Below are 12,960 nucleotides of genomic sequence, written 5' to 3' on the forward strand. Positions count from 1 at the left end.
AATCGTGATGACATTTTTATTTTTCATGGTAATATCCAGACATAAAGGAAAGACGTTTCGGTCTACAATTTGACCTTCATCAGTCCGCTGGATAAGGAGGTACAGCTGGAACAAGCACAATGAAAGAGGTCAACGGTGTCCACCACTCTGTGTAACAGCGCTCCTCTTACATAGAGTGGTAGACACCGCTAACCTCTTTCATTGCGCTTGTTCAAGCAGTACCTCCTTATCCAGTGGACTGGTGAAGGTCATATTGTAGACTAAAACATCTCTCCCCTATGTCTGGATATTACCATAAAAAATAAAAATGTCATCACGATTTATCACATCTGAGTGGCAAGTTTTTCGTATGTTTTTTTTTACTACTGACAGAGCTTTTAGGAAAAACTTTTCTTAAAAAATATAATATAGGAGACATTACCCCTTTAATGTCTCCCATATTAATCCTGAAATCCCCTTATATTAATGATCCCGCAGTATGGACCAGAATTGGACATATCTCTATTTTTAATGATTACCATTCGTCAGCAAAACAAACAAAACTTACACGTGAATAGACACAGAGAATAGAATTTTTGTATGTGCAGTCAGTTAAAAATGACGCGCCCCCAGGGCCGTGGGGTTATCGGCAACCGGGCCTCTGGTTGCCGGGGGATATCACGGTGGCTGGCCCGGTCCGTGGCCCAGGGCAGTCACCCAAAAGGGGGGGTAGTAGTTATAGGGGATTTAAGTGTTCGTGACGCCACCCGTGGATCGTGGCTAGAGGGAGCCGCCGCTGTGGAGCAGTCCTCAGGAGCTGGTGTTACGGCAGTAGGGATGGTGTGGCTCTCCACGGGTAGAGCTAGCTCCAGGGCAGTGTAAGATGGTGTGGTGGTTGCGCTGGGCGTTGTAGTGCTGGAAGAGAATGATGGTGCGGACGAAATAACTGGACAGAGGCGGTGCAGTGCAGTCATCCGTGTCTTTACTCACAGTTCTTTAGTTCCACAGGGTGCACTGTCAGCTTACAGCCTCCCACGTCGCGCTGTGTTTACCAGATAGGGGTCCAGCTCTTCCTCAGGGGATTTAGGAATGCCTGACAGAACCCCACTTTCTCGTGTTCCTCTCTAGACCGACTTAACACTGGGTATTTCTCCCTCCTGCCATGCGCTGCCCACTCTCAATCCCGCTCAGGTGCTCTGAAGTCCTTCCTGTACGTCGGATCCCGGGCCTCCAGACTTGGCCCTAGTTGTGGAGCAGAGCTTCTAATGAGACTCGGGTCCCGGACTGATCTTCTGAACTGTCCCGAGCTGTTCTTCTGAACTGCTCTCCTCTACTCATCTGAACTGCCACCCTAAGATGGCTTCCCTATATATACTCCTACCAAAGTGCTCCCTCTAACTACTTGCTCCTCCCACACCCGCTACTGGTTCCCCCTACCTTTGGGTTCCCCCCACTCCAGCCACGGTCAGGGCTCAGCAGGAACATACATTGCGTCTTGCCCTTCCAGCCGGCCTGGAGTAGTGTAGTGTTGGATGCAGGTGTTTGGGGTTCCGAGTAGCACTCCCTCCTTACCTGAGAGAAGAGAGACACCACACCTCTGGGTGAGGTGCAGTACCTCTGTGGCAACTGAACCCTCAGGGGCGCCACACTCCCTCCTGGTAAAACACAGCACGTCCGCGGGCTGGAACAGAGTAAAACAAGGTATATTTGACATGCAAATTTTTTTAAGAATGCATTCGCATATAAGATTGAAAACACAACATTTCTTCCCTTTTTGGGAGGCACTTTTTCTTGAATGTTACAGGTTATTGTTACACTATAAAAACATTTTTAATAACACAGATTCTGTAACAGGATGTCCTTTTTACTCTTTAAACTAGTGGTACCCTTACGGGTGACTATTTACAGTTTTTAGTCCCACCTACTTGACTAGTAGTGGGGGCCCCCGTCTGGGGTACTTCTGGTTCTTGCTGGTCCCAGCCGGGTCATCAGCTATATCCTGCGGCACACTTGTAGGGAATACCACCCGCGTTCCCCTTGGTGCCGAGTGCAAGTGACACGGTCACCGGGGCACAAGTTCCGGTCGGGATGGCCCTGTTCCAGATGGGACTCGACATCCCGCCGATTTACAAAAATGTCTCTGTCGAACTGGGGAAGCCATTTTGCTCTGGGGATGTACGGCAGGGCCATGGGCATGACTGGAATCGCGACCCCTGCCGGTGGGGCGGCTGCTCCAGCCTGTGCAGCGTCGGGCGCAGGTTGGGCATCAGGAGCGTTAACCGGTGCTCCAGCGGCTTGCTGGTTGTCGGCCATGGTTGCGCCCCCCTAGTGAACCGGAGCCTACCTTCTTCACTTCTTATCAGGTCGGCTGCAGCTCCACGGGCGACGGTCTTCTTCCAGGACCTTGCGTCGCTCGCATCTGACGTCAGAGCGTCCTCTGGGCTCCTTCCAGGACCTGACGCTTCCTGGTTCGACGTCAGGGGCGGGGCGTGTCCTGGGCTTCACGCGCTTCCAGCGGTTACGCCTCTCCGATTCCCGCGGTTACGCCCCTCTTCTTCCCGCGCGGCGACAGGAAGATGGCCGACAATGGCAGGAAATCTCGGGAATGTCGGGAAACCTTCACCACAGTGAGTATTACCGTCCTTTAAGGCGCACACTATCCGGTGCAACGGGCACGGGATCCTGTTTGTGACGCCAGAAGATGACGCGCCCCCAGGGCCGTGGGGTACTCGACAACCCTGCCTCTGGTTGCCGGGGAATATCACGGTGGCTGGCCCAGTCCGTGGCGCAGGGCGGTCACCCAAAAGGGGGGGTAGTAGTTATAGGGGATTTAAGTGTTCATGATGCCACCCGTGGATCGCGGCTAGAGGGAGCCGCCGCTGCGGAGCAGTCCTCTGGAGCTGGTGTTATGGCAGCAGGGATGGTGTGGCTCTCCACGGGTAGAGCTAGCTCCAGGGCAGTGTAAGATGGTGTGGTGGTTGCGCTGGGCGTTGTAGTGCAGGGAGGGAATGATGGGGCGGACAAAATAACTGGACAGAGGCGGTGCAGTGCAGTCATCCGTGTCTTTACTCACAGTTCTTTAGTTCCACAGGGTGCACTGTCAGCTTACAGCCTCCCACGTCGTGCTGCGTTCACCAGACAGGGGTCCAGCTCTTCCTCAGGGGATTTAGGAATGCCTGACAGAACCCCACTTTCTCGTGTTCCTCTCTAGACCGACTTCACGCTGGGTCTTTCTCCCTCCTGCCCTGCGCTGCCCTCTTTCAATCCCGCTTGGGTGCTCTGAAGTCCTTCCTGTACGTCGGATCCCGGACCTGCTTGACCCTCCTGGGGATTAGAATGCGGCTTTCGATCCCTTTGTCTTCTGACAGATTCGGGGCGTACGGGTGCCGTCCTGCACTCGCCGTACCCCCTAGGATCACTTTTTAGAATGGAGCCTACTCCCTGCTCCCCTCCTGGGCCTCCAGACTTGGCCCTACTTGTGGAGCAGAGCTCCTAATGAGACTCTGGTCCCGGACTGTTCTTCTGAACTGTCCCGAGCTGTTCTTCTGAACTGCTCTCCTCTACTCATCTGAACTGCCACCCTAAGATGGCTTCCCTATATATACTCCTACCAAAGTGCTCCCTCTAACTACTTCCTCCTCCCACACCCACTACTGGTTCCCCCTACCTTTGGGTTCCCCCCACTCCAGCCAGGGTCAGGGCTCAGCAGGAACATACATTGCGTCTTGCCCTTCCAGCCGGCCTGGAGTAGTGTAGTGTTGGATGCAGGTGTTTTGGTTTCCGAGCAGCACTCCCTCCTTACCTGAGAGAAGAGAGACACCACACCTCTGGGTGAGGTGCAGTACCTCTGTGGCGACTGAACCCTCAGGGGCGCCACAAAAACACATATGACATACACTGATGTGTGAATGAGTCCTCAGTTTATTGATTGTTGGGAGTCCGGCTACAGACAAATAAAAAAAAATGGAGGTGCCCGTGCAAGGTTGTAGCTTTGTGTATAAAACTCTGCTTCAGCCCTCAGGTCCAGTCCTCCAGCCTGACTACCAGTCCAGTCCACCAGACTGACTACCAATCCAGTCCGCCAGCCTGACTACCAGTCCAGTCCGCCAGCCTGACTACCAGTCCAGTCCGCCAGCCTGACTACCAGTGCTGTCCGCCAGCCTGACTACCTGTCCTGTCCGCCAGCCTGACTACCTGTTCTGTCCGCCAGCCTGACTACCAGTCCTGTCCGCCAGCCTGACTACCAGTCCTGTCTGTCTACAGTCCAGTCCGCCAGTCTGTCTATGGGCCCTGCTTGCCTGCTTACTGGAAGCATCTGCCGTGCCTACCAGCCAGTCTACCTGGAGGCTCCTGCTTGTTACCTGCCGTGCCTACCTGTCAGCCTACCCGGAGGCTCCTGTTTGTTACCTGCCATGCCTACCAGCCAGCCTACCTGGAGGCTCCTGCTTGTTACCTGCCGTGTCTGCCAGTCCGTCTACCCAGATCACCCTGCCTGCCGTGCTCATCTGCTGTACCGGTCAGTTCCTGCCTTCTGACCCGTGGGAGTCACCTGCTCTCATACAAGGTCGGTCCCAGAGTAGCACCTGGTCCCTCTGCTCGGTCCTTCCCTGGTCACGGAGTCTATTGAGCCGCCGTACGACCTTGGTCAGTCCGAGTTGATACCTAGTTACGCCCCTCTGGTCCCTCCTTGCACTGCAGCACAGAGGTTCCACCACCCGGATCCGTAACAAAAGTGCTTTTAAATTGTGTAATATTACCAGTTTATATCACTCAGAAATTGACTTTTTCTTTCCTATTTGCCAAAATGGGGCACCATTTCTCAGTTTAGTATGGAGTAACATACGCCCAAATAATAATAGTCACACACGCTCCATAATGATCCGATTCTTCTAGACCACACAGTCCGTTGTGCTCCAGAGCTGTCCTTCTTATGGAGCAGAGTCTCCTTGTCGTTCAGTTGGCCACCTGTATAGAAAAACACATCCATCTCTGCTATCTCCATTTGCTATATGTTACCTCCATTTCACCCCATGAATCCTGTGTTTTAGTTCATTTATACACTAAGGTATGAATAATCACATGCATCTTAGAAGGTGGCAATGCTAATTCACACAGGTCAAAGCCTAGGAGATGACAATGGTGAGAAAACAGTTTGTAGCAGAGCTGGCACAGATTGCATGTTATTTATTAGGGGGCACCATGCACTGATTGATTGCTATTGCTTTGGGCAATAAAGACAGCTCTTTTAGATAACTTCCATAAATCTTCCCCATAGTCTTGTATTAGCTCATCCTGAAGTACTTCTGTAAAAGATACTCTGCACAAATAGCTGGAAATAAGGTTTACGAGTTTGACGTCACTGGTCTTGGCAGAGTAGATCACATCAATGACATTTATAAAATGTGAAGGGGATTTCAGCCACTAGAATCCTGAATGTGAAGAACACAGGTTAATGAAACTGGTGAATGAAAAGTTTTCAGAGGCTGCACATTGTTAATGGCTTTCCTGATATCTTCTATAAGCATTCCATTAAATGGGTTTCCTACTAATTAAATACTAATGACCTATTCATGGGAAAGGTCATCAATATCCGATCAGTGGTGGTCCGACACCTGGCACCTCCACCAATCAGCTGTTCCCAGCTCCAGTACTGGCTGGGTGTAAACAGTGTACGGTGTGAATAGGAATTGAGCTGCAGTTCTCGGCAATGGTCACTAAACGGTCTGCAGGACTGTGCTGTTCTGACTCTGTACTGACCCGGGAGCCACAGCTGATAACAGCTGATCGGTGGGAGTACCAGCTGTTGGACTCCAGATATATAAGGATAGGTCATCAATATCACAGGACCAGACAACCCCTTTAGCCAGATATTTTCATCTTGTCCACACCTGTTACTTGCCACAGGTGAGTTTGAATGAGCATCACATGCTTGAAACAAAGTTGTTTACCTACAATTTTGGAAAGGTGCCAACAATTTTGTCCGGCCCATTTTTGGGGTTGTGTATGAAATTATGTCCACTTTGCCTTCTTTTTTTCTACGTTTTTTGTGTGATTCCAATACCCACAAAGGAAATAATCATGTGTATAACAAAACATGTGTAACTGCAATAATTTTCTGGGAGAAATACTTCATTTTCTGGAACAATTTCAATGGTGACTGCCAACACTTTCGGCCATGACTGTATGTGACTTAGCCACTATTAAATTAATACAAGCAGTAAATATTTTAATATTTTAGTAGTTGAGAAAATTACTTTTATTTCAAAAAGAAATGAGGGAGCTTCGGTACACCCTTGACAGGACCAAGGGTTCAGTGCACGATAAGAGTCACAGTTTTCTCTGCTGCAGAGCCCAGTTGTTGGCTGTGCATAAGCTGCCCGCATCACAGCTTTCTACATTTTGTAGTGACTGAGAGCTGCTAATCAGTGCTGGGGGAGGGGGCTAGACTACCCTGCACATGCCAAGTGGTCCTGTAATGATAATCTTCTGCTGATAAAACATTGATTGTATTAAAATAGCAAAACACAGCTGAGCAAGTTGCACATAGCTGTAGTCAGGATCACTGCTCCAACATTATGGTGCTCTCAGATTATATAACAATATCCTGGTCACAGAATCCCTTTAACCAAATAAAGTTTATTGAGGAGATGAAAAGAATTACATGCTTGTCAGATAGAGCAAAACAAAAAAGATATGATATTCAAAATAACACTTCCAAAAGCTGCATAGAAATACAGTATATAAAGCTGTCACGCTCAGGTCAGGAGAGACGCCGGCCAGTCCGTACATTGCGGTCCGATTTCGGTCCGATTTATACGGCCTTCTTAGTGCACCCCTAATTAGACTAATTCAAACAATAATCATTGCTTTATGTGTACCTTGAGCTAGTTTGATAGACATTCTCATATAAAGCCCAACACAGGCCCTTCAGAAGGCTCCCAACTGCCCTGATAACCTATTGCAACCCCATGATTACACATATGTAGCAGCACCCTTGCCGATGAAATCCTGCCGTAAGTGATTGACCACAACATTCAAATGGTTAAACAGCAGTCATAGGAACTAGCTGTTACAAGCAGATGCAGGCAGTACAGCACAGCCAACATCTGCCAGGTGCGAACTCCACTCTTGAACCTGCTCCATATACCCCATGTCTATTTGGCGTAAAAAGCACAGCGTGTTGGATCGTAAACATGCTAAATATTAGAGATTTACATAATATAAGATAATTTTCTGAATTTATGAGGAACCATTTAATTTCAGCTTGTAAATGTTATAGAACTATTGACTGTATTGGTACTTTCTATCGCTATTAGTAATGCGCTATTGATTTTTCTTCACGATGCCGCAGAGAGATAACACACTGGACCCTGACAGTCTACAACTAGAAGCCACATTTGAAAACATCTTTGCAGTTGGCTGTAGCAAACAGCGTGTTCTGACCAAAATAGACACGAATTACATGGACACCATGAACCACATCCTGAAGCTGGAAGTCTGTGATCTTCCACATGTATGTCTGGATTTTTATTAGTGCATTTGCCCATATTTCCATTCTCTTATCTTCTAGTAACAAAAACTTTTTGCATTTATTTTTAGCCAATTGTTTTGTCTGGAAGCCATTTTCTTGGCAAGGAAGAACTGCTACGATCAAAGATTCAGCTAAGCATTTCTCCAGACGAGAAGGAGGACATGATATTGACTTTGGCCTTGCATGATCATGGGGAAAGACAAACACAAAATTACTCACTAAACTTACAGGTAAGAATATCGGTTCAAAGGAAATCAATAGAACTTTCGTTGGATTCATTCCCATTTACTGGAGTAGCATTCACAAGAACACAACAAGACTATAACTACTTGAAATTCCATGGTCTCACCAATCTTCTTGACACCAGTGAAAATTGCTTAGATATTGGTCGAATTTTATCGTAGTTTCCAGTTAAGCCTAGCTTCTTGTATGGCTGGGATGGGCCTTCTGTGCATTTTTAGGGTACATATTAAAATAAGAGAAAATTAAGGGGCACAGAACTCTATGAAGTTGATAATTTTTGTTAACCCCTGAATATTTTAGTTAAAAGCATCAGCTGCAGTTCAGCTTGGTTTCAATGGAAAATACATGTCATCTCCTGCCATTCGTCAACTCCTGCTAGAAGGGAAGTTTCATGACAATGACAAATGGACCATGAGTGCTTCCAGTGAGCAGAGATGTTTTCAGCTGAAATTTGGACAACACGTGCCAGGTAGAGTATTTCACTACGTGAGCTGAAAAATGGATTTTTTCATTGAATTGTGACTTTTGTATAATTTGCATGAATACTTTTAGATTTTATGGACCTCCTTTACAAATGATCTGCCAATCCCAGCATCTTTTTTGTTTTACGTATGTGACTCCTCCATGTTTGGTCGAGACTGTGAACTTAGACCACCACCTACTTCCAATTTTTGATTTTCCATTTAATTTCTGACAAAACAGCCCTTATGTTTAAACAGTTTAATGACTAAGAGCAACATTTAGAGTTTTTGCAGAGTCAACGATAAGAAAATGTTGAATTCTACATATGTTTTTGAGATGTAGGTGACATGAACGAGCGAGTGATTGGATGTAGGGGATGAATGAAAAAAATTGTTCCAAAACAGGTCAGAAATTATGACATTTAAAAAAAAACAATCAAAACATGATAACTATAGGTTGTCTTTATTTAAATGATTCCTCCAGCATGGAATGGACTTTGATTAGTTTAGTCCAAATGTAATAAATAAAACCAAATCTTTATATATGACTCAGGAGTCATACTGTCACACCAGGTGTAAGTGCAACACAGAGGGAAAAGGGAGAAGGAGCCCAGACACTAGGGAAAAAGGGAAGTGGAGACCTCCTAGTCTGATCTAGCATCACCCTGTCTCAACTAACGTCCCTATATAGCCTCCTCAGCTATCGCCTGGAAGGAGATGAGCACTAGTCAACCTCCACTAAAACTCTAAAGACAACAAGGGTAGACAAAACAGGGGAAAATGGCTTAGCTTTAGATGAACTCCAAATGTGCACACGGCCTCAAGCTCTAGAGAGAACGAGGTACAGCTCCTGCTAAGCTTCACAAGTAGAAATTAATATAACCGGCAACGCCCTCTCAGACACACCAGGTATATATACACCCAGGCCAGAGAGCAAATTAGCAAGATAGAGGTAGTCGCTCGGTCCTAAAGACAGACTCCTATCTAAGCAGCTGTCTGCAATGCATAACGTGGAGATCTCCTGCAACCCACTGCTGGGCAACTGTCTGTCACATCTGACACACCCGTGACACATACACCTCCATTTTCCTCCCCTATACAGTACTAATGCAAAGTAATTTAAATTTCCTGAGCCTCAATTCAAAATTTGCCATAGCCCCCAACCTACCTGCAATATGCAATTTATAATACTGAAATTACAGGTGTGCTTTTGGACTATCCCACACACCCTATAGGTACTCTCCCAATTGCAAAGAAAATAATAGGTGTAGGGATATTGGAGGGGGTGGGTCTGAAACTGAGCAATATTTAGAATTTGAAAGAGTCCTTAGATTTTTACTTTCATTTGAATGAGTAAAATAGAGACAAAAAGATTAAAATTTGGACTCTGCTTGAGTAGTCCACTATGTCTGTCAAAAAAAAAAACACCAAACATTTATCGTTTGGACTCCTTTGACATCATTTAGGTGAATGCATACATTTAGGGGCAGATATGAGTACTGTTTTTTGGTTTTCATATGTAACCCCAAGGGGAAATTCTCAGTTGTAAACCTAAATTGAAATAGGTGGAATTCTCAGTTGTAAACATAAAGTGATATAAGCAGAATTCTCAGAGAAAAGCATAAAGTGATGTAAGCTGAATTTTAAGTGGTAAGAATAAAGTGATATAGGTGAAATTCTCAGCGGTAAGTATAAAGTGATGTAGGCAGAATTCTCAGCGGTAAGTATAAAGTGATGTTGGCAGAATTCTCAGCGGTAAGTATAAAGTGATGTAGGCAGAATCCGCAGCGGTAAGTATAAAGTGATGTTGGCAGAATTCTCAGCGGTAAGTATAAAGTGACGTAGGCAGAATTCTCAAGGGTAAGTATAAAGTGATGTAGGCAGAATTCTCAGCGGTAAGTATAAAGTGATGTAGGCAGAATTCTCAGTGGTAAGTATAAAGTGATGTAGGCAGAATTTTCAGTGGTAAGTATAAAGTGATGTAGGCAGAATTCTCAGTGGTAAGTATAAAGTGATGTAGGCAGAATTCTCAGCGGTAAGTATAAAGTGATGTAGGCAGAATTCTCAGTGGTAAGTATAAAGTGATGTAGGCAGAATTCTCAGTGGTAAGTATAAAGTAATGTAGGCAGAATTCTCAGTGGTAAGTATAAAGTGATGTAGGCAGAATTCTCAGCGGTAAGTATAAAGTGATGTAGGCAGAATTCTCAGCGGTAAGTATAAAGTGATGTAGGCAGAATTCTCAGCGGTAAGTATAAAGTGATGTAGGCAGAATTCTCAGCGGTAAGTATAAAGTGATGTAGGCAGAATTCTCAGCGATAAGTATAAAGTGATGTAGGCAGAATTCTCAGTGGTAAGTATAAAGTGATGTAGGCAGAATCCGCAGCGGTAAGTATAAAGTGATGTTGGCAGAATTCTCAGCGGTAAGTATAAAGTGATGTAGGCAGAATTCTCAGCGGTAAGTATAAAGTGATGTAGGCAGAATTCTCAAGGGTAAGTATAAAGTGATGTAGGCAGAATTCTCAATGGTAAGTATAAAGTGATGTAGGCAGAATTCTCAGTGGTAAGTATAAAGTGATGTAGGCAGAATTCTCAGTGGTAAGTATAAAGTGATGTAGGCAGAATTCTCAGCAGTAAGTATAAAGTGATGTAGGCAGAATTCTCAGCGGTAAGTATAAAGTGATGTAGGCAGAATTCTCAGTGGTAAGTATAAAGTGATGTAGGCAGAATTCTCAGTGGTAAGTATAAAGTGATGTAGGCAGAATTCTCAGCGGTAAGTATAAAGTGATGTAGGCAGAATTCTCAGTGGTAAGTATAAAGTGATGTAGGCAGAATTCTCAGCAGTAAGTATAAAGTGATGTAGGCAGAATTCTCAAGGGTAAGTATAAAGTGATGTAGGCAGAATTCTCAGTGGTAAGTATAAAGTGATGTTGGCAGAATTCTCAGCGGTAAGTATAAAGTGATGTAGGCAGAATTCTCAGCGGTAAGTATAAAGTGATGTAGGCAGAATTCTCAGTGGTAAGTATAAAGTGATGTAGGCAGAATTCTCAAGGTTAAGTATACAGTGATGTAGGCAGAATTCTCAGTGGTAAGTATAAAGTGATGTAGGCAGAATTCTCAGTGGTAAGTATAAAGTGATGTAGGCAGAATTCTCAGCGGTAAGTATAAAGTGATGTAGGCAGAATTCTCAGCGGTAAGTATAAAGTGATGTAGGCAGAATTCTCAGTGGTATGTATAAAGTGATGTAGGCAGAATTCCCAGCGGTAAGTATAAAGTGATGTAGGCAGAATTCTCAGCGATAAGTATAAAGTGATGTAGGCAGAATTCTCAGTGGTAAGTATAAAGTGATGTAGGCAGAATTCTCAGTGGTAAGTATAAAGTGATGTAGGCAGAATTCTCAGCGGTAAGTATAAAGTGATGTAGGCAGAATTCTCAGCAGTAAGTATAAAGTGATGTAGGCAGAATTCTCAAGGGTAAGTATAAAGTGATGTAGGCAGAATTCTCAGTGGTAAGTATAAAGTGATGTAGGCAGAATTCTCAGTGGTAAGTATAAAGTGATGTAGGCAGAATTCTCAGCGGTAACTATAAAGTGATGTAGGCAGAATTCTCAGTGGTAAGTATAAAGTGATGTAGGCAGAATTCTCAGCGATAAGTATAAAGTGATGTAGGCAGAATTCTCAGCGGTAAGTATAAAGTGATGTAGGCAGAATTCTCAGTGGTAAGTATAAAGTGATGTAGGCAGAATTCTCAGTGGTAAGTATAAAGTGATGTAGGCAGAATTCTCAGTGGTAAGTATAAAGTGATGTAGGCAGAATTCTCAGTGGTAAGTATAAAGTGATGTAGGCAGAATTCTCAGCGGTAAGTATAAAGTGATGTAGGCAGAATTCTCAGCGGTAAGTATAAAGTGATGTAGGCAGAATTCTCAGTGGTAAGTATAAAGTGATGTAGGCAGAATTCTCAGCGGTAAGTATAAAGTGATGTAGGCAGAATTCTCAGCAGTAAGTATAAAGTGATGTAGGCAGAATTCTCAGTGGTAAGTATAAAGTGATGTAGGCAGAATTCTCAGCGGTAAATATAAAGTGATATAAGAGGAATTCTCAGTAGTAAATATAAAGTGATATAAGAGGAATTCTCAGCAGTAAATATAAAGTGATATAAGAGGAATTTGCAGCGGTAAATATAAAGTGATATAAGCGGAATTCTCAGTGGTAAATATAAAGTGATGTAGGCAGAATTTTCAGCGGTAAATATAAATTGATATAGACAGAATTCTCAGCGGTAAGTATAAAGTGATGTGAGTAGAATTCTCAGCGGTAAGCATAAAGTTATACAGTGAGGGAAATAAGTATTTGATCCCTTGCTGTTTTTGTAAGTTTGCCCACTGACAAAGACATGAGCAGTCTATAATTTTAAGGGTAGGTTAATTTTAACATTGAGAGATAGAATATCCCCAAAAAAATCAAGAAAATAGCATTGTATAAATTAGATAAATGTATTTGCATTTTGCAGTCAGAAATAAGTATTTGATCCCTCTGGCAAACAACACTTAATACTTGGTGGCGAAACCATTGTTGGCAAGCACAGCAGTCAGAAGTTTTTTGTAGTTGATGATGAGGTTTGCGCCCATGTCATGAGGAATTTTGGTCCACTCCTCTTTGCAGATCATCTCTAAATCATTCAGATTTTGAGGCTGTCGCTTGGCAACTCGGAGCTTCAACTCCCTCCTCCATAAGTTTTTTATGGGATTAA

At 44.5% G+C, this 12,960-nt stretch overlaps 1 protein-coding gene across 1 annotated transcript in view; it reads left to right on the forward strand.

Annotated features, from left to right (window-relative positions):
* Window positions 1–12,960, forward strand: part of LOC141162056 (uncharacterized) — a 539,567-nt gene that overhangs the window by 439,712 nt on the left and 86,895 nt on the right. Inside the window, exons 60-62 of the mRNA XM_073647724.1 lie at window positions 7,331–7,492; window positions 7,579–7,740; window positions 8,054–8,222. Of these exons, the coding sequence (XP_073503825.1) occupies window positions 7,331–7,492; window positions 7,579–7,740; window positions 8,054–8,222 (493 nt within the window). The remainder of the gene's footprint in view (window positions 1–7,330; window positions 7,493–7,578; window positions 7,741–8,053; window positions 8,223–12,960) is intronic.

This window comes from Phyllobates terribilis, unplaced genomic scaffold (assembly GCF_046119375.1).
Source record: "Phyllobates terribilis strain yellow unplaced genomic scaffold, ASM4611937v1 Scaffold_9__5_contigs__length_417890890, whole genome shotgun sequence".
Taxonomy (NCBI): Eukaryota; Metazoa; Chordata; class Amphibia; order Anura; family Dendrobatidae; genus Phyllobates; species Phyllobates terribilis.